This window comes from Neodiprion virginianus, chromosome 2 (genome assembly GCF_021901495.1).
Source record: "Neodiprion virginianus isolate iyNeoVirg1 chromosome 2, iyNeoVirg1.1, whole genome shotgun sequence".
NCBI classification, from domain to species: Eukaryota; Metazoa; Arthropoda; class Insecta; order Hymenoptera; family Diprionidae; genus Neodiprion; species Neodiprion virginianus.
Window position 1 is genome coordinate 10,044,721 of NC_060878.1, and position 21,884 is coordinate 10,066,604.

Genomic DNA, 21,884 nt, shown 5'->3' on the forward strand with positions numbered 1-21,884 from the left:
ACGAGATAAGTTAGTCTTTTCCTGTACTCCAGGAAGGTGAATATTTAGTATTTACCTTTACGCCACCCTCTGTATAACTCCATTCTGGACTATATTCGGCGATATGAGCTGTGTTCGGGTGACAGTTCGCATCGCTATCCGACCTGCCCCTTTCAATGGCTTTCGCTTGCTCGGTTTCAAAGTCGTGGAGCTCTGGTAGATCGCCAAATACGTCAAAGGCGTCTAAATTGACGAGAACGTCGTCTGAGGAGTCGATAAAGTCCATTGGATTGATGATGTTGTCGTCAGCTGGAGAGGGCGATGGAGCAGGGGGCACCATGTTCGCTGACAATGTTCGTTGAATGTCTTCCTGACTGAGGTCCAAGGTTTCTGCAAAATCTGTCACTACCGAACTGGACGCCGGCAGTGTTTGAGTGCTCGACCTTTGCATGCTATCCTGGTTATCCAATTCATGCTGAGTCTGCTGCTCCCTGTCGACGCTCGTCTGCTGAACTATCTGCTGCTCCGTCACTTGCCTCATCTCAATTCGCTGATTCTGCTGCTGCTGCTGTTGCTGTTGTTGTTGCTGCTGCTGCTGCTGCTGCTGCTGCTGTTGCTGATGGTAAGGCTGGCTGTTCAAAATCAAGAGGCCACCTCCTCCTTGGATTTGCTGTAAGCTCAGAACCAGGGGTGCTGGCTGTTGGTTCTGGGTGGAATGGGAATGTCGCGAGTATACCCTAGGTGCGTTCGGTGCTGTGGAAGAAGGCTGCTGACCCCCCGTTGTGGAAGTCACCTTGCAGAGCATCATTTTTTTTCGATAATACAATAAGATCAAAGGTACCTCGACTGATTCTCATTACGCTACAATGAATATATCGACATCCAACTGACCTGATTGTCGGGCGTTAGTCTTCTGGGAGCAAGCTGAGCTCCACCAGTCGACGGGGTATTGGATGCTCTTTGCCTGTCGAGGAGCTGAGTGACGATCATGTCGACCGGATGATTAGAATGCTGCGTTGCGTTTGGATCGTCATAGTCTACGTCTCCACCGAGGAACATTGGCCTCAGCTGAGAAGCGAGTTCATCCCGGGTCCACTCTTTCTTGTCCGGTGGTAATGCGAGGCACGGTGGTAACGCGGCTAGTTTTGCATCGCCGTCCGGATAAGGGACATTCAAATAGTGGACAAGAACAACGTCTGGATTTTGTAACAGCCAATAACATCTTCGATGAAAGGTTGGCAGGATAGCCGAGTGAACGTAGCAGCCGTATATACATTCGACTCCCTGAACCTGCACGTCGTTCAAAAGTCAATTTCATTCGTCTGTGTTATGTTTTGGTGATTGAACAGGCACCGACAGCATTTCAGTCAACGCCGACAGTGAACAGTGTGACTTGGCAATGGTAAACTCACCTAAACCTCAGATAAATGAGCTCCATTCAACTAACACTGTCTATTGTGGGCGCCGGCTATTCAACACAACCGAGTCTATTATCTACCTTTAGCTTCATGTGATCCTCGCGAGTTGTCTTCCCGTCTTTTCGTTTCTTCCAGCAATAACCATCCCGCCGATATCGTACCTTCTTCCGTGAATATAACAGCATCGATCCGCTTCTTGGGCGAACTTTTACCTCTCGACTCTGCCATTCCACGTGCCTTTGGAAACTTATCAAAATGGCAGCGATTTCCTGAAATACAGACATATTTTCAACCTCGTTAAGAGCAGGGATCGCTAACTTTTATCAGGGGTGGTACCAAGTTTAGATCAATACTCTTGTTGATATTTAACGCGGAGAGCTTTGGAACAGTCAAAGCTCGAACGAGTCACGTCGCAGATAGCGCGTTCTGAAATTTACTCCATAGAGCCCGATCGAGTAATTACGGGGTTCAAGATCCATATAATAAATTCATTGGACTCCGATACCAGTGCTATTACGATTCTAGACTGACCCCAGTCATTCAACCTTCCATTTAGTCAGATTCCCTGGGTCAAATTTTAGTCATTAACGGGAGACGTACCCAGACAGAGTCCGAAAACCGAATCATTGGGTGTAATATCTGCCAACGATGCTAATTCGACTTCACCAATGTAGCTGTGGGTATTGGATGTGTAAATGACGACGTAGAATGCTGGGTATTAACGGAACGAGTAATCTCTCGTATCAGGAGGGCTGGCGGGTTTTGTTCAAATCGTTAACTCACATGCATAAACACAAGCACGTGGTGCCGTGTCGACCTAGTGTCGTATGGTTCGTACGTAACGGGCATACCAGCGGGTTTCGCGAACGCTACGTAAAGAGCCGGGTATTGATTGGCGCCCGGAAGGCAAGGCAGCGCAATTCTAGGCGACGAGGGTGAGGCACGGGGTAAAGTTACGTGAAGTTGATTCGCGATTTCCACGCGAACGTGACGAGCGCCATCTCACGGGGCGTCATCATCATCCCCTTGATCGTTATCGGTGCACAAGTTGCGTTACTTTGTTAGAAAATTTTTACCGCAATTATGACAGTACAGTATAGCCGCAAAAAGAACTTATCCAGTATGCTTGATCGGGAGAATTATTGCAATGACATTTTTTGTAAGACAATTCGAAACAAAAAATTATGAACACACATATTTTCCAATAATTTATTTCACCTTTTCCGAAATCCATTACCGAGAACAATCGTAAGTCTTGAGATTTCGGTGAAACCGTCTCAAATAAGGCAAATATCTAGCGAATAGACGAAAAACTTTGTTGAAAACTTCAACATTTCGTTAGTAAATTCATTTTTGTAGAATAAGAAAAAAGAACTGTAAGAAGGACCGTTGAACATCAGTTAAGGAAACTGTTGAAGAAAATATGTAAAGACTTGACTTTTGTTTAGTGCGCACAAGCATATTTCTGCAAGTAAATTTTAAAGTTGAGAGGACCGCGAAAATCCCCCACCGCCATTATTCAATCCAAGAGAGCTTCAACTCCGACTTGCAGGCCGTATATTTCCATAAATTCAATATCACGTATGCGCTGTCTCGAAGAGGGATCATCTCAAGGAAGTAGATATGCAAACTCACTCCAAAGAGAATCTACGATTCGGCGTTGGTGGTGCCTTACACCTATGTGACACTGTTTTCGAACTAGCTTCAGTATCGATTCGTTATGTAGATTGCTATCCAGCTATCGCGTTACTTCTTCGCACGCTATAAATACTCAGTTTCCGCCTATATTTGATCACGAAAATTAAGGACCATGTAACATGGAAAATAGTTCACGGATACAAATTGTTGGAAACAAAAAAAAAGGTAGAGATTCATACTCACAGATCTCATATGTCAAGTATACCACGACGAATATGATAGTACATTCTCACACGCTGAGCAGATCGTGAATCTAATTCGAGTTTATGTAGTCTATTTTTACCTCCACAAGACAAATACGACCAATCATGTTTCTTACACGACAAAAATCTTATCTCGAAATAGACACGTCAAGTTGAAAAGAATTAACTAACGTATTTTTTTTCTTTTGCACATTCCGAAAGGTGGAAAATACGTACAAATAAAAATTTATCTTGGTATCGACAGGACATGCATACCATGCACACATTACTGCACGGATGCACACAACGATATGTTTATTTGACTGAGCACCGAAAAGATGGACCGATTTCGTCGATGAAATAAACCTCAAGGCAAAGCCATACATCACATAATGCATTTATTAATAAAGTATAAAATTGGACTAGCGATAGTCAGTTCGGCGAGACCATTAGTTGGCAAGGCCAGGAGAAACGGGCGGTTAGTCGGTGGCCTTTGGGGGTGGTTATTCGAGAGCCGGGACGGCCTCACCTTTATCTTCCGGCAGGGCGAACACGTTGGGCGATGGGGCTGCGGATATAAATATTCCCTAGGGCGGCAGGGGCGGCTGGTAGCAGGAGGGACAGGTTGGATGGGGTCGGGATACGCGGAGCGGGGAGACAGATAGGTGAACCCGGCATGCATGCACTCCGTTCAATCCCTTGGCACCCTTTCCCCGCATGCACATACACGAGTCTAGGTACAATAACGTTGCAGTGATTTACAATCGCTTAATTGATCATTTGCATTCTGGCAGCCCGCTCCGTGCGGCTTGGTTTGGCCGTCAGTGCCGCCGCCCCCGCCCCCCCCCCCCCCCATTCTCGAAAGAGGTCACAGAGTGTATAGCTTCGGGGGCTCGTGGTAACACGACCAGTTAGCTTGTGTAGGGTGACGTTTACCAGGTTCATGATGCAAAGGTGGATTACATCCACGGACAGTTATGTAGTGCGCGGATTTGCAACGGTGTGCAACTATTTTACACACCTCCGGTACACGTCGTGTCAAAGCCGGTTAGAGGATACCAAAGAGGTTGAAGTGACTAACGTTAACGTCACGAAACTTCAGGAAAAAAATTTATTTGGCTTTCGAAAAATATGAGCATGTTTGGTTAAAAGCAAAGATTTTTCTTTAACGTGCATCGTTACAGTAACGTTACCAACTTCTGTTACATCGATACCAAGATGCAGCTTTGGACGTGTCCAACTTGAGTCCAACTACTACTAACAATAAGTCGAGCCGATTGCCCGGTACACGCAGAACTGACTGATCGTGCTTAAAGTGCTGTATAGTACATTGGGAGGGAGGCTCCTCAGTCGGCCGAGAGGTTCCAGACTGAATTTTAAAACACTTCCGAATTCCGAATTCCGTCCTCGCACGATCACGGCAGTCGCTCTGGAGCTAGCTACGGAATTTTTGCTGCTTTGCTAACCTATTTCAAACGTGTCTTTTTCCACCTTCATTTTTCTTCTTTTTTTGAGATCAGTTGTTCGTTTTGTTCGGTTTTTAGAGCCACGGAACTCCGATCAGCAACGGTTGCTTTTAGCTACACGATCAGTAAATACGGTCTTTCACGTAAATTCGTCATCCCGATAAATGTCTTTGTATCAAAATCAGCTGTTAAATAATTTCAACGCAAAATATCGGGTACATCAATCAAGTTGCAGTAGTTGGTGACAAACTGAAATTTGTGAAAATTATTTCGTAAGTTTTATGAAATATAAAAAAAGAACGCTTGAAACGAAACAGTTATTAAGTAAAAAACAGTCCATTCGTTAATACAATTCAGATCAAATGTGATTGCGGAAAAATTTCGGGAGTCGATTGAGATACGCGACGAAATTTTGCAAAACCTTGACCCACTTGGTATCAAGAAATGGTGATCAAGTGAGCCTTGCAGAGAACATATGTTGACTTGAACAATTTTTTATGAAGCTTGAACGCAAAAATCGGCTGCACAATATTTTAGCATGATTTTTTTTCAGGTAAATGTTTACGAAAAAGATAATTGAGAATTCCATAAGCCCAGGATCCAAAATAATGAATTTATTTTTTGAATTGGAATTCGGTGTAAAGTATTCCATGAAACTTGTGAACGTCCACCGCTCAATCTATACGTTGAAAATTAAAACCCTTTCCAATTATTGAAAAGTCAACGGTCTTCAGAGATGCATAGTAAAGGGGTGGTAGCAGTTAAATCGTCTCAAAAAAGTGATATAAGTAACGTTTGTACAGCCAAATGTTTTATACAGGCAACTGAATTACGGCTGAAAATCAACTGATGTGACGATTTCTTGAAAAAAGTGACAAGAAGGCCCTCGGTTAAAAAAGAGTTACAGATAACCAGCCCTGTCACCATAGCCAAGGTCAAAAAGCCTGCGAAGTAGCATGAGGTAACCATTTGATATGCTATCAGCTCCTGTTCGACAACAGGAAGTAATGCAGCGATTGTACAATCATATGCTTCAGAGACGTGAGCAGCGGTCACGATTCGCGAAGGACGAATATTTTCCCACGACTAATTGTAAACGTGTTGTGTGGATACCGTCAATTACTATTGTTGAATCATTAACGATGACTGTAATTAAGTATTTCCACCGCAAACAGGAAAGGGTAAACCGCACTCGTTAGGTAACGTGATAATGAAATAGACCGCGACTACAGTCATCCGCTGGTCCAGAATCCGCGACTCTGCATGCAATATGCTACCTACGGTGGTAAACGTGATAGGATACCCAGTCGATCCACAACCGCCAGAACTTGGCTTATAATCCTCGACCGAGTCATTAGCGTGACATCGTCCATGCAGCGTCGAGTTAAGCCAGCAGTCCCATTACCGGTGTCATAAAACCGTGGCTAAAACAAATTCCCAGTCCTAACTAAACCTGCTGGCCGAAAAACGTGACCAGGTCAACCGCAGGTGCGGATTTCATTTGTGAAATACCCTAACTATCGATATTATGGGTGGGAGATAATCGATCCAATTTCTGAAACTGTACCAATTCGAATCAATTTCTCGTCAGGTGTCAAGAGACAACGAATTACACTATAATACGTTTCATGGTTCAAAACATACGTTAGAATACTTCCAAGCATGTCGCTCAATGATTACGGTATTGGGACGAATTGGACAATACAGCGTTTGACGATTTTTCAATGACCAGGAATTCGCGTCGGGTGTGCTTCGTTCGCACATTGATGGAAAATTTGTTTTTTAATATTTTTAATATTTTTGGTATATTCAAATAACGTTTAAGAAAAAAACATATGCGATACCATATTTTATCATCATGACTGTATCTTGAAACCACTAGAACTTATACCCTTCAGTGATCAGAATTTACTACAGCTACGTTCCGCGAAATAATTACTAGCAATTTGTCGACGAAATTTAATTTTAAAAATTTCTCCTCGAGCTAGTGGAATTATAGGCAGTATTTTCCGGAGCTGGTGAACGCGAAGATTTATTTTTCGTTCCACTCTTTCCTAGCTGCTGCAGGCGAGTGTGCACGGAGGTATGGATATCAATTTTAAACTCTCGTCTGGAATAACAAGTCGATGATATCGATTCTGTGAGAACATTATGCCGCGCTTAAGGATGAAAAGTTTCATACCACAGTCAATGTTGATGTTTACAATCATGTTTGTCGTTTTTCGCACTCTCCGCAGGTGTTTGCAAATCACCTATTCGAGCTCATTTCAGTCAAATTCGAAAATTCATCAACTTCCTTAGTTAGATCAAAGTGAACTTGACCATTAAATTTTCGAAATTGTAAGAGATGTGATTCCTGTAGGGTACCTAAAAGTGGGTGAAACAGCTTTTTGCAAATAGAAGATAAAGTTTGCGATACCCATTGGATGTACGATCCGTGTAAAAACGAAGTCAAGGTAACAGTCGGTCGAGATAATTAATGAACCATAATTAGAGAATCATAATTCATAGCCGAGCGTGACATCGCATGCAAAAATACCGCCAAAGTCCTCTCGACTAATTAAGTAATAATTTATATGTATTTTACCGTTCATAGAAAGAATTATGTCAGAAACCAGGTTACCGCGTGCGCAGAAACATACAATAGCCAAAAGTTAATTGAAACGCAAGTCAACCGTACAAGAACCACCAAGAAATTAAATCAGGCCACAGTTTAAATCCGCGAGGGTATAATTAATATCAGTATCGTTCGTCGACTGTTCAAAGAATAAAAATTTCGAAACAACCGGCCGTTAATCCTGTCCCGTATATATATATATATATATACGTATATACGAACACGACTGTGTCAGTGAAAGTTTCGAACAACTAATTAACGGCAAAAATAGTATGCGGGACTCGGAGCTTATAAGTTTATCGGCTGGAACGTTTATATCTGGAATGACTTCGTCCTTCCCGCACGAGTTCCGACGGGATCGCGTGGTCCTACCCCTCCAGGGTGACGTCCAGGGTTCGTGGGATACACGGCCACACGTGCATGCAGTGCCAGCCCTGAACGGGCCGAGAGGCAAAGGTTCTAGGCGCGTGTGCTCAGTTCCGTTAAGCTTAGCTACTCTTCTCCACTATTGATCGGGGGTGGGTGGTGGGCACCAGGAGTTACCGGGGGCGGAAAGCGGCCGGGTTGGGGCTGTCGGAGGCCAACCAGCCAGCCGGGGTCACCGAGGAACACCGGAGCAGGCCTAGTCGTCGGCTGCGTTACGGTGTTTCCAAATTCCGAGAAGAGGAACATGGCACGATGTACTCGGTGAACCCGGACCTGTGTCTGGGTGCGAACCAGCACCCCACTTTTCATTGGGGTGGTGATCAACCAGCCAGCCAACTGACTGGGTGACCGACTAGGTCGGCCGTTTATCAATCGGCTAAAGACTCACCTCGTTGGTGTTCCATCGATGTCTCTGTGTCGGAAACTGCTCCGCCCTGGGCAGTGTCTCTAAGTTCTCTGGTAGTTTTATCGGGTCGCCGTCTTTCCATGGTGACGACAGTCACATGCGGGACAAAAATTAAATAGTACTTTGTTAGAAATCCATGCCGTTGTTGTTGATAGTCGCAGTTATGTTCACTAATGAGTTCCCAGTGACTCAATATTTTTTTAAAATCAAAATTGAGACGAGTTTCCTTTCCAATTTTAAGCAAATTTCACGTGCCAATGACTAGCGACGCAAGCGACAGAAGAAACAAACGGTACGTTGATCATAGAGACATGAGTTTTCATTGGAAAGAAAGCTAGTTTCAGCTTTGATTAAAAAATAACAGTCAGCCATTGGAAACCCGTTAATGAACATTACTTTACATCGGTCGAAAAAATCGCTGAACAGAGAGACGACTTTAAGCTATACTATTATCTTATGTAACTTGTACTCTTGCATGTTGTCTTTGGCTCACACACAGCACGTGTGTACTTCGAACTCATAATCAGTTTATAGCCAGCTGATAATCGCGCTGGAAACGACTTCTCGTACTATACGAACTGTGTCAATGCCAGGAACTTGAAAGAACGGCGTTGCTTCGGTATATTATCTGTGATATGAATCGGACTTATCACGGAGTGGCTCGAGTCATTTCTCGAATATTCAGCCAAGCGGGAATAACTTATCTGACAAGCATTGTGCACCTTGTTCAAGATGTTAATTACCTAGCCTAATTCAACGTTAGTTTGACATTTCATTTCAACAGATTTGTTCCTAAAACTGCAGTGTGTATTAGTCTCTCGAAAGCTCTATGAACACCAACTTAAACTAAAAGATACTATCACTTTGCAACGCTCCATGCCTGACCATAAATGATTTTTCACAGTAGCCACCTCAAGGTATGTGTAAGTATCGGTCAAAAATTCATATTAAATGGCTAAATACTGAACATGGAAAAACGACTCACTCGGGGCAAGTGGCGTTGGGTAGGTGCCATGGTAGACCGCACGCGGATTCGCGTGATTGTATCCAGCCATCGTTCACGACCTCTCGTTTCACTCGGATAATATGATAATATTATTATCTAACGTGAGTGTAGACAGATGGGCACGTTATCTGATGGTAGTCAATGGTATTCGTATGCTGTTCGTTGTTATTACTATCGTTGGTAAAGTTATTGTTCCTATTTTACTTTCTCGGGCCTGAACTCGCAAGGCAGAATTGGAAAGCGATGTGCGGATGTGAAGAGGAATTGCTTCAGAAGCAGAGATACTCTATTCAACGATTAACGTCATGGACGATGAGGAGTTTTGGAACGGATACAGAATTCGATGTACAATCGCGATGCTGTACCGCGATAGGATATCAAAGGGTATTATTTGTTTGTTCAAAAGGATTTGTACAAAGAGCGCACGTGGTGTGACCCAAGAAAATGATTAAAGACCGTGATAGGAAGGGAAATTAGTGCGTTAATTACCGCCAAGATGCATTGGCGATACAAGTAGGATCCAGTAATTGTAGTTAATTGTTGCCAAACGGGACAACGAAGAACTTTGTCATATACCGAAGGATGACACTTCGAGGTAATAATTTTATTACTATTCTTACTGTTATTATCAATATTATTACTATTACTGAACCGCAGAACATCCCAATAATATTGTGCACAGCCACTCGAATCGATTGATAAAAAAATTCATAAATATAAGTGGAGTTATTATATAACTATATTATTGTTCGATTTTAAATCGAGATTTTTTTATTTCGCCAAAAGTCAAGAGTCAAGACGTTTTAAACTAAGTTTTTAGTGCAGTGTTTAGCTTAGCAATTAGTAGCAATTAGCGCGCACGTGGCGTATATGCTCCCAGTGCACGTGGTTCAGGACGCTAAGTCGATTGTTATCCAATCTCTTTTGCAGTTTTAATATCTGTACTGTTATTGTTAATTATTATTATAAATATTACTGTTATTACTATATTATACGTATAATATAAAAAATTAAAGCCCTGATTATATATGATTATTATTATTATTAATATTATTATTATTATTAGTTTTATTGTTTTAAAATTCTTTCTTTTTTTATCTTTATTATCTCGTCTCCCAACTATTTCTCTCAACGATCTTTCCTCGAACTCTTCAAATACGGTTTTCCCCTTATTCTTTGTCAGCAGGGCACAAAGGTATATAAGTACGTACAATTGATACGTCTTTTCGACGGTTCGGAACTTTATTTTCCTTATATACTAAGTTACAACACTGAACCCGTCCCGCGGTAGGACAAAACAATGTAAGGGTCACACATATTAAATGAAAATTTGCATTTGCTTGCGATTTACGTTTAGTTTGTTTATTTGCTTTGTTGGTTGATTACTTTTCTGCTTTTGTTTGTTTTGTTTTGCTTCTGTTTTATGCGTAAGTAGTTATTTGGTTAGTCAGTGAGGTTAGTTAGTTAGTTAGTCAGTTAGTCGTAGTGTTTCGTTGTTGAGAATTTTGATAAAATAACGAATTTGTGTTTTCCTTCTATCCGTTTTGTCTTGTATTTTATATTATTCAATATTTCGAGTAAATTTTTTATTTCAAATTTTATGCGTTTACTATTACACGGATATAATTTTTCATTCTTTTGTTTCTTTCTTCTTCTTTTTATTGGAGCTGATTGGATAGTTGCGTGATTTTGATTTTTCTTACTTATTCTTTTTAAACGTTGTTGGTTTTTTTGTTGCTTCGCTTTATTACAGTAGAGTAAGGAGTGTTATTTACAAATTTTTAATAAAATAGTTTTCAATAAGTTTGTGTTTGGCCCTGCTTGTCTGCTCCCGAGCGGCGGGAGCCGCAGAGTGAGCCTCCTCTTGTCTCCTACCTCTCGCCCTCTTCTTCCTCGCTTCCTACTCCCCTCGTCCACCCCTCGCACGTCCGCCCTCCGTCCTCGAACCCCGTGGCTCTTCGTTCTCCCGCGCGCAACCAGCAGCCCCTCTTTTCCAAAGCATCCTATAGATGGTACCTAACCCTGTGGCGCTCGCGCATTTCACATCCCTCGCTGCCATCCCGACAAGGTGGTACCCGGGTGTGCTCCACTCGATCTCTCCACACGAACAAGCGGATACATACACGAACAGACACGTGGCTCACGCGTCGGGCTGCATCGCAATTCGAGGGAATGGTGCCGCCACCTTACAGTGACCCCATATAGCGACGAATTTATCGCTCCGAAAGGCTACCAGAAGGGGTGGAGGGGGTGAAATTCGAGGGACAGGAATCCGGGTGCGGCGGAATAACGCGAGGAACGCGGTGAACAAATTTTCAAGAACCGGGAACCAACGCGCGGATGGCGGAACCGATGTTCGTCCGTGGATAATTCGGTGTTCTCTTTGAAGAGGAATAATACTTTTGTTCTCACTTTTACGACATCGTTTCGGAGGAGAGGCTAATAATTTTTGAAAAGAATAACCCAGCGGTATAACAACCCGCCACGGCGATAAATTTCCCAGCCTCGTACATCATGCATAGTTTGAAAGTCATCGAGGAAGTAGGTCGCGTGTCAAAGGCTCACGTTTTCTATACCTACGCGTGTATAAGCTTCTTCTCGAATGTGCAAGGGTGTCAAAGTTGTTTGGTTATTTTTCCTCCACTGACCTCTCCTCGCGTTCTCCTTATTTCCGTGTGTATTTTTTATTTTTTTTTCCTTCTGTTTCAATCTGTCCTTTTTTTTTTCCTTTCCTTTTCTAGCCTCTCCCTGGATACCAAGCTCGTAAATTACCGACGACCAACAGCAGCAACCCGCTACCCTTTGGCTTTAAATAGAAACTTGGCAACGGCTCTTTCAACTAGCTGTCTGTCTCTATCTCTGTCTCGTCTTTCTTTCTCTTCTCACCTAACTATCCTCACTTCATTCCTTCCTTCCTTCCTTCCTTCCTTCCTTCCTTCCTTCCTTCCTTCCTTCCTTCCTATCCTAGCCTGCACCTACACGAGAATCCCAGAGGTGTTAGGCGTTAGCGTTACACGAGACATTCAGGCTAAGACAATCAATAAGATTGCAACCCCCGCCGCCTCTGCCGGTACCTGGAGAACGGTGGGAAGATACTTTCAGGTTACGCAACCCGCGGAGTCGTGTAAGGTACACGGACACCTGGACACCCCTGGTTGTGTGTAACGCCTGTTTTACATTCAGGCCAATCATTAAGAATCGTTTCGGAAATTAGAATCGCTATTACGAGGCCCGTTTCTCTTTCCCCCGATATTTTCTACCCCCGGAGGAGGCCTCTCGGGGTCGCTCGAGGTCGGAGGGTCGGAGGTTGGACGGACTCGTGCAGGGTCGAGGGTCGATATCAAGCGAGCCAGTCAGTCACGGATATAGTTACCTAAGGGTTGCTGCCAGGCTTAGCTTAGCCTGGACGCCGCCCTGGTGGCCGCCACCCGAACCATCCGACAGCATTTACCTACCCTACACCTAAAACCCCGATTCGGACGGCTTGTTTCCCCCCCGATCCAGGCACGGCTACACCTCGGCTTACCTGCATCTGACAAAAATCTTCGAAAGCAAGAAACTTTTTTTTTCATTCATTTTTAAACTTTTTCACTTACTTTGAATAATTTTAAGTCGTATAATTTGATCGTGAGACAGCGATCTGAGCAAGATGCTGGTCCGAAGTGTAGAGATCGTACTTATTTTCAGAATTTCATGTTCAAATTCTCGTACCAGATTATATACTCTTTTTCATTTCAGGTAGATTTTCATTAAAAAACTCTGCAGTCTTGATTTCCCTCTTTTTTCTCTCAAGCAAGTGACTTACCGTAAGCCATATCTTTCTATTAGTCTTCGTTTGAAAACCCCTCCAAAAAAATGGGTCATTGAAAAATTGATATATACCTATCAGCACATTGCATTCTACGGTTTATCATCAGCGTGTATGTACCAAGTCATTAAAATGTATTCACTGAGCTGACAATGAGTTCTCACTGATAGATACTCGTGCATTAATCCACTAATTCACTAACGCCACGTCTTAGCAGTTGGAGCACCTCAGGGAGTGATTTGTAATACCTACACGCGAGACGATACCTAAACAATAGTTAATCTCGCAATTACTAATGCTGTACGGCTCCAGCATGACGGGTATAGTATCTAAGCTGCACTATATGTACTTCAGTTAAGTACAGGATAATGAACATTGCGCCGATTATATTGGAGATGCTGTGTTCACGTGTTTGCATACATGCATAGATTCTTACTACAGCATTTATACTCATACGGTATTTAATGATTGTAAGAAAACTTTGAACAACTTTGATACCGGTTATGAAACGCTGACCTGACAAAAAGCAAGCATCGCTAAATGAGTTCAAAATACCAATCAAAATTGTTTGTCGGGAATAAGGACGAACCTAAAGCATCAGACAGACTACGATTGGATTGAATCTAAGCAGTTGCACACCTTTCCAAGTTTTTTTGTTCAGAGTTCAATAACTTGTACTTACGAGTTACGTGAAATCAAAACTGTTCTTCGCGCTAGTATCAAGAAACCTCAGAATCGGAAAACTGCCTAATCCCAGAAGCGCCATAAATCGTACAGTATATCCTCACAAGAAGTGACCTGAATCTTAGAATTATTCATCACATGTCATATTCCGAATCAGCCAGAGGCCGGGGCTGATTTTGACCGGCCAAACTCTCGCCCGAGATTTGCCAAATTCGAGGGGTTCGGAAGCCAACACGTCGACAGGGGCACACATAAAAACGTCATGAAATTCTTATAAATTGGCAAAGAGCCGAGGCGGACCGTACAGGGTCTCCCCAAGGAGTCCAATCGGTCTGCAGATCGAGGAGTCAAGATAACGCGGAATCGATGCTGACAAGACGTCTGCCGTGTACGAATCTCTCGTGATCGTCGGCAGCCGCTCGTAGTAAGAAACGCGCGCTCGAATCTAACGTACAAGAAGACAATCCTCACCAGAAGTGGTCTCGATGTCGGGTTTGACCTCGAGGCTGGTGGTCTCTTTGGTCAGTTTTCGGTTCGATGCACCGAGTCCGGATTCACCTCTTCCCGCGTCCTCGTCGCCGTTTCCGTTCACCTTCGACGACCCTCCGTTTATCCTGTTATTGGCATTGACCGTGACGTTGACGTTGTTGACGCTATTGTTGATGTTGTTGTTGTTTCCATTTCCCGCCGAGGAGTTGTCCTTCAAGGCTCCGGAGTTGGAGCCTCCGTCTATCTGACTGTTGTTACAGTTACCGTTCGCGGTTGTGGTGACGGAGGTTGGCTTGCCGATGTTGTTTCCAGCCTTGATCGCCTTCCGGGAGGCCTGTTGCAGGGCTGAGTGAAGGGCACTCTGACTGACCGAGGCCGTCGTCGAGGAATTCGACGACGATCTCACGACCACTATTCTGTTCTGATTTTGGTCGCTCGTTGATACTGAGACCGGCACCACGGTGTGATTCTGATGCGAAGCTGCACTCGACGTCGTCACGCTAGTCACGCCACCACCTAGGGACGTCTGTCTGATGACCAGGACGCTGCCCGCCGGCTCCAGCACCACCACCTGCCTCATTACCCGCAGACAAGCACTCTGCGTACCACCGTCCCGACACCTTCGATCCTCTTGTTGGCACCCCTCGTCTCGATCACCCTTTCCCGGTCCAAGCTGGTTGTTTTTGGAAGGCTACCTCAGCCACTCAATGACGCGTCTTCTACGGACAAAACGAATGTCGGAGGTATTAATGCAAGTTTATTGACTCGGATCACGATGCAAGTTCATGGCGAGAGAATTCTAACGAAGGTATGTACCTTGTCATCATGTACATTTAACCTCTTCCGGGCCGAAATTTTCACGCGTTCGTTCCAAATATGGGACGATTGCCGGGAAGAGGTTAAACTAGGGAATCTTAGCCCTTCGAGCTAAAAACATGTTACGAATAGATGAATTACTTTAGGTTGCTGCGCCAACCGTCATTATTGTAAAAACAGTCTTTCTCTAGACGTTGACTTGAGAGCACCCATTTGCTTGAATATACGATTTTGCCCTTTATTTTCTGTGTTTCGCTGCGTTTGCGTTATTATCGGAGAACCCCTTTATTTTCTTGTAACTAAAAGTTATAGCATGTACAGTAATATTCATTAATGCCCCCTTATAAAAGGCTACCTTGTTTTCGGTCCGAAACAAAATGCGAATTTGAATGTGTACGAATTATGTGACAATGACTCGCGATGCAGCCGACGTGGGAGATTGGGAGTCATTGTTCCCAGTAGAGCACTATTTTTTTGGAATCAAAAGTAAAACGAGTTTTCTTTCTACGGAAATTTTATGTGTACATGATCAACGTATCGTTTCTTTCTCCCGTGGCTTGCGTCGCTAGTCATTGGCACATAAAGTTGACTTGGAAAGGAAACTCGTTCCAGTTTTGATTCCAAAAAAACAGTCAACTACTGAGAATCAATTATTCGACATTGCTATACCCGAATTTCCAATCCGGCATCAAGCTTGATCGAAAGCTTTATAATAATAAGGTATTGGGGAGTAAATGAAAGGTACGACGAGCTAGTTGAGAGCATGAGATGATGAACTTGAGGCAATAAATATTCTAATATAGGTATAAATTCGTTTATGATCGGAACTCGTAATAAAAGAGCTCGATCGAACGAAACTTTGGATGCGAGTCGCAATCGAAACCTAATCGTGGCGTGGGTCGAGTTCCGTTTCACCGTTGAATTGATTCCTACTCAAATTTATAGGACAGATATATAGTGAACCTTTGTACCACTATTAAGGGCAAAGTATTTCTTAATCTAAAGTTTATCTAGTATTCACTCGTTTTGCCAGAGTAAAAGGAGGCCAAATGAATCCTAAACTTATAACTTGTGTTATACGGGAAAACTTTTAAATACCACCAACGAACTATACAAAACTGCCAAGCTGGTACCTTACAATGCAATATATTTTCATAGCGGGCCAATGAGAATACTTATTTCGAGATTAGAATATAGTTGTACGTTAAAATGAAATTATTCTCATCATAAACCCATTTCGGAGTATTTTCTTGGATTGAAGTGGACCATAGACAAAGAGCATACACTGTGAAAAATGTTTGTAAATTTACCACACATTCACTACACAAAATTGTAGCTAAATTTCAAATTTCATGTTTTGAACTGAATTACTATGCGTTCTCATTAGATTTGCAATAAAATTTTGTAATTTTGCTTAACTTGGTTCGAGAAACGCAAAAGCGTATTTCGACTTTACTATACATTTGCTATACGCTATTTGGAATTTACTAAACATTCTGCAGAATTCACGTGATAAATGTCTAAAGAAATTCAATTACAGTCTGTTAAAATTAAAAATGTATTACAGCAAAAGAAATTAGTATGCATCTATATTAATTTCACGCTGCGATTTCGAATATCTCATAATTAGATTCGGAAATGTCGCATATGAACTTTAAATTCCATAGTCTAACTGCTCTTGTCGATTTGTTCAAAATTGTATCGTGATTATGAATTCTAAAACTATAATCTTATTGACGAGTTTTCGGTGACTGTATTATTTTCCATGTCCGCGTGGACCGTACATTGTATTATTAATCAAATAAAGTCATGGTTTTCCAACAAAGTAGTTTGGCCTAGTAAATATGGCGTCCAACTAGTAATCCGGAAATTGCGAACGACGGGGTTTCGAGTCCTGGTTAAGAACAAATAATAATCAGCTCGATTTTCTAATCAATCTAAAATGCGTTTTCATCGGTTATAGCTACTGACAAGTTGTTAAAATACTGTTTGTGCTCACAAAAAATGATTTGCATGAATTATATACTTAGAAATTTACGATAATGTTACGGTAAACTCAAAAAATTAATTTTCGAAGTAAATTTACTCTTCCGTAAGAAGATAAACCTTCCGTTACAATTCCAGTAAATTTCCAACAAACTTTTTTAACAGTGTAAATTAAGCAGTGACGCGAAGTTCATTGCCACTTATACATGATTCGAATCCGAAGTATCGATAGCTATCTCATCTCATGACGAATGTGGATTCTTCATTTACGTACCGCATCGACTGTAAACGAAACACTGTAATGAAAACTGACTTCCAAAGCATAACTTCGCATGATGAAATATATTTCAACGGTGTCAAGTCATCTGAATTGCAAAGTTTCCTTGACTGAATTGCTTTCATGCTGTACGATGCATCAAATTTTGCCAACAGACACGAATCCCATATCAAATCTGTTGCGCAAGGAGTTCGTATGAAAAATAAAGCCCACTTAAAAATTCATAACTATGTGTCAAAATTAGCATATAACATCATTTCCGTGCATGATAAATACCGTGAGAGAACGCCGCTTTGTGTACGCTGTAAGGATAAGCCTCAAGTTATAAATCGTACGAGAAGAACGAACGAGCGACGGCGTAATAATCGGGGGGAATGTAAATGAAATGACAAAAAGTTGATGCAGCAATCTTCGTAACGCCACTGCAGGTTTTTAAACTCGCCTGCATGAAAGGGCAGAGAAACAATGAAACAAACTTAGCAAACGTTGACACAACCAAATATTGAAGAAAAATCACCACTTTGCAAATTTTCGTCGCTATTACAGTCACTCGTATATGTACCGAAATTTTTTTGACGAAAATGTTGTGGTTAAAAAAACAAATATATTTAGATGAAATGCCTTATTAACAACTATAATCACACTTGACAGTATAATTTCAACGAAATTTTCTTGTGTACCATGGTGAAAATGATTTTTACAATTTCGTACAAAATTGTCCCTAAAAATTGGTAGCTGTAGAAATTTTCGAACTGTTTTTGTAACGATACTCAATTCACCAGATTTTCTAGTGTAAATGTAACAAATGAAATTCTTCTCAGGGTTGAGATAACGGGTGTTGTAAGAGGAAAATATTGGAGAATTCTGATAAGTTCTGATTCTATTGGGGCGCTCTGAACCCCGATGCTCATAAGCATAATAACCGCCATCTTGGATCCGTGTTTTGAATACAGAGGAAGAATTGTTCGAGGGCGAAGTTACGTCGGTATCTTTTTTTTGGGGGGGGATTTACTTTCGCACTGATGAAGGGATGCTCCCGAAAGAATAAAAATCAATATTATTCCGCAGATTCGGTCGAGTACAAATTAAACAAGCGATATCACAGAATCTAAAATACATTACAATATTAAACCATGGTTGGTGTTCTTTCATTTAAATTAAATCTAGCAAACACGGTGCACGCATAATTATGATTGTAGAATAGACTCATAAGAGACTGGAAAATCGACGGTCTTCGAAAATTCAAAAAAACCAATGACGCCACTAATTCAGTCATCTCGTCTTGTGATTACCGGTCACCATTTAAGGTTATCGTTGCCGGCTGCAATGCGAATATAGATGAATCGTTTAAATATCTATATATATATATACGAGTATATATATATATATATATATATATATATATATATATATATATATATATACAATGCATTCTAACAAAAAATTTCCGTCACTGTAGGAAAAGAGTATTTTTCTTCAGATTGCTTGAATATATTTCCCTTTTTATATAATCTAGGTGTAAAATTTTCCTGTATATTTAATATGTAATGGGAAATTGTTCGTACAAGTCGTAAATTACAGATGGCCCGGCACCGATCGCTCGGTTTTGGTTGGATAATTTTTTTTCAATCCTGAAACATGTAACGGGAATTAGCTCGCCACTGTATCGGGGTCAGCTGTAGGTGTAACGACACGGTAAAATGAAACAAATTACTGCAGCAACAGCACCAGCAACGACAGCGGAGGTTAAACAACGAAACGGCGACGCTCTTCCTGTTTTAGTCGCCGATTAATTGAACGATTAATTAATCAAATCATTTACATCCCGTCGTCAACCGAGCAAATTGAACGACAGTGGAATATGCTAATTTCAACATTAAACGACGCCGCCGGGTGACTCATTCGTTAACGCTGTCTCCTTTTTACCAAAAAAATTAGGATATTAGCAAGTCCCTTGTGAAAAGAATAATTGTGATCAATTGTACCGTTCAAATTGTGTACGGGCCATTCCGCGTGAAATTGAATGCTTTTTGCCTCGTAATCATCTGTAATTGTTTTAACTGTTTTTCGGTACACTGTAATAATAGCATCTTCTGACTTTGTGTAAAGGCAATAGTTTCATAAGAAATTGAAAATCAGTGATTATTTCAAGGGTTTTGTGCGATGACTTCCTACACATGCGTGTTTCTTGGTCAAATTGTAGATCTCACGAAATTGTACGTTTTTGGCATCGGAATTTTTTTTTTATACACCAAGACAGTTTATTTAAAAATTTTTATCGACGTTGTACATTGATCATTAAAAGGTGCAAAAAATAGTTGTGGTTAATGTGTTTCTAGTAATTGTCACATCGTATAAAGGTTTTTTAGATTTATATTCACACAGATGGGTCTTGAATTCTGAAAAACGGCACAACACAGAAACGATTTTTAAAACTGATGTTTTTAGTAGGATGAAGTGCGAATGAAAAAATCGTACTATTTCGCATGGAATGCCTCATATAAATAGAAAAAATTTATTAACATGATTGTTGGCTGAACAAAGACTGAAGTGTTAATCCCAAATTTATGGCTCCGGGGCGAAAACTTCTAACGATAACTTATCGCTTTTAACTACACATGTTAATCACGGAACCGTTGAAGGATTTACGCACCTACTTGTTATATGTAATAATATATAATGCGCGAGCTGTACAATTTCTTGCTGAGAGCAATTTATCGATCAAAAAATGAAAAATTTTTTATTTATCCGATGGATCAATGCAGCGATATATTTGTCGATATCGATTCCCTAACTAAGAAATATTTCATTCATTAGTTATAAAGTTATATATTAGGAAATTCTAGTAAATTCGGTATCGTCGCAGTAAAAATTTAAATACCCTAGGTATTAGACGAAAATTTTGTACAACTAGTAACTATTTAGTGTAATTATATATAGTAGTCAACAACACGTTTTCAGGCTATTGCGATGTTAAACCTAATTCACTAGATTTACTAATTTTTTTTCAGAAAACCTCGTATTTCGTAATTTTAGGAACCCTCAAATGCAGTAAATTATACTAAGGCAAAACGGTGATTCATATTTTCAAAACTTAGCCACTCCAAAGTCACTAGAAAATTGCAAAATAGTGATTTTTTTTCCTCTCCATATTTCACTACGCTATCGTTACCAACTTCAGCCTCGTACAAAAAGTGAAAATAATTGAGGACTGTGTACGGTAACCATAACTAGAAATTACCCTTATATCTTTGAATCCTGACTCTTACCCACACCTATTGTTTTTTTTTTATTTTGTCTTCTGCTACTTCTCCTTAAACAACGAATAGCAATACGCCGCATAGGAATGTAAGGTTTCATTCGATTATCAGATTACAAACTCGGCATCTAAATTCAAATTAAATCTACGATGCAGTAGCTCTCGCGAATATGACAGGCTCAGTGTGTCTCGGATCTATAATTATTTATAGCTATACGTACATTATACCGTATATATTACATGTGCACAGACACAAAAAAAAAAAATAAAAGTTTTGCGAAACAATTTCAAGTTCGTCGAAGACTTCTTCCCCCCCCCCCCCCCCCCCCCACCACCACCTGCCGCTGCCTTGATGGAGAAAAAAATTTAGCGCAAACACAACGCAAAGTGTCAAATCTTTTTTCTATTTTTGACTCGGTGATGCAATTGTGTTGAAGTCATTAAAAACAGTTTTGAAAACCATGAACACGTTTCACGGTGTCGGCCGGATAATATGTGATATTTTTGTCTTTTAGTAGTTGCTACAATACGCACATTGTAATGTTGTTACGCATATATATATGTGTGTGTGTGTTTGTGTGTGTGTGATATATTCACATGTCATAAAAGTCGAACCGCGAAGGAGTATAAAAACAATTTTACCCGCAGGAATGACAGAGTATAATTATTTGCTCATTCGTAAATTTATTTGCTCTTATGTTTTGCATTTTTGCTTTCGTTCATGTTTTACAATGTCATATTCATGTAATATCGAGGGAAAAATATTTCTCGGATTTTAAGGTATAGTGAATAATTTGAATTCACTAGATTCGAGAAGACTTTGAATAACAAATCCTCTGAATATATTTCTAAAATTCCGTAATATTTCCAAGAAAAGCTGTCGTCGTAATACGAATATAAAACAATTGTTCATACTTGATGTTTACAGTAAAGTTGGTTGGTTGGGTGATTTTTTGATGAAAATGTAGGTCAGGAAAAACAATAAGTTTTAAGTTTTACAACAAAGCTGTGTTTGTACCTTTGATCAACGTTTGTAGAAACTTTCTCTATTCAAACGATTTTCTGCTAGAGTGAAAAAAATATTATCTACATCAACGATAACTTGGTAGCTAAGAATGTAATTCACCGAATGAATTTAACTGGAAAAATATTTGACTCACCAATTTTTATACATCACCTATAGTGTATTTTTCATTATGACAAATGGAGATGTGTTTATAAAAAGCCAAACCGTTAATTATCAACGAAATTGAATATTTCCTAAAATAATCACAATGAAAGTGTAGGAAAACATGTGGCTGTCGCTGGCAGATGTTGCATGACCTTTACCAGATATAAGGCTGAGCGAAATATCGCGTTTGCTGGTC

At 40.9% G+C, this 21,884-nt stretch overlaps 1 protein-coding gene across 8 annotated transcripts in view; it reads right to left on the bottom strand.

Annotated features, from left to right (window-relative positions):
• The window catches only part of LOC124298225 (calmodulin-binding transcription activator 2), a 36,481-nt gene that overhangs the window by 12,812 nt on the left and 1,785 nt on the right, over positions 1 to 21,884 (bottom strand). For 6 of the 8 annotated variants that reach the window (XR_006906758.1, XR_006906759.1, XM_046749954.1 and 3 more), the window contains exons 2-6: positions 14,162 to 14,898; positions 8,175 to 8,266; positions 1,478 to 1,666; positions 871 to 1,269; positions 56 to 772 (exon numbers count right to left, since the gene is read on the bottom strand). Coding sequence is in view for 6 of the 8 variants with exons in the window: in XM_046749954.1 (XP_046605910.1) it covers positions 56 to 772; positions 871 to 1,269; positions 1,478 to 1,666; positions 8,175 to 8,266; positions 14,162 to 14,759 (1,995 nt within the window). In the remaining 2 variants the exon portion in view is untranslated. Of the gene's footprint in view, positions 1 to 55; positions 773 to 870; positions 1,270 to 1,477; positions 1,667 to 8,174; positions 8,267 to 9,177; positions 12,273 to 14,161; positions 14,899 to 21,884 lie in introns of those variants that run through there. The other 2 variants (XM_046749956.1, XM_046749955.1) reach the window with 2 other exon arrangements.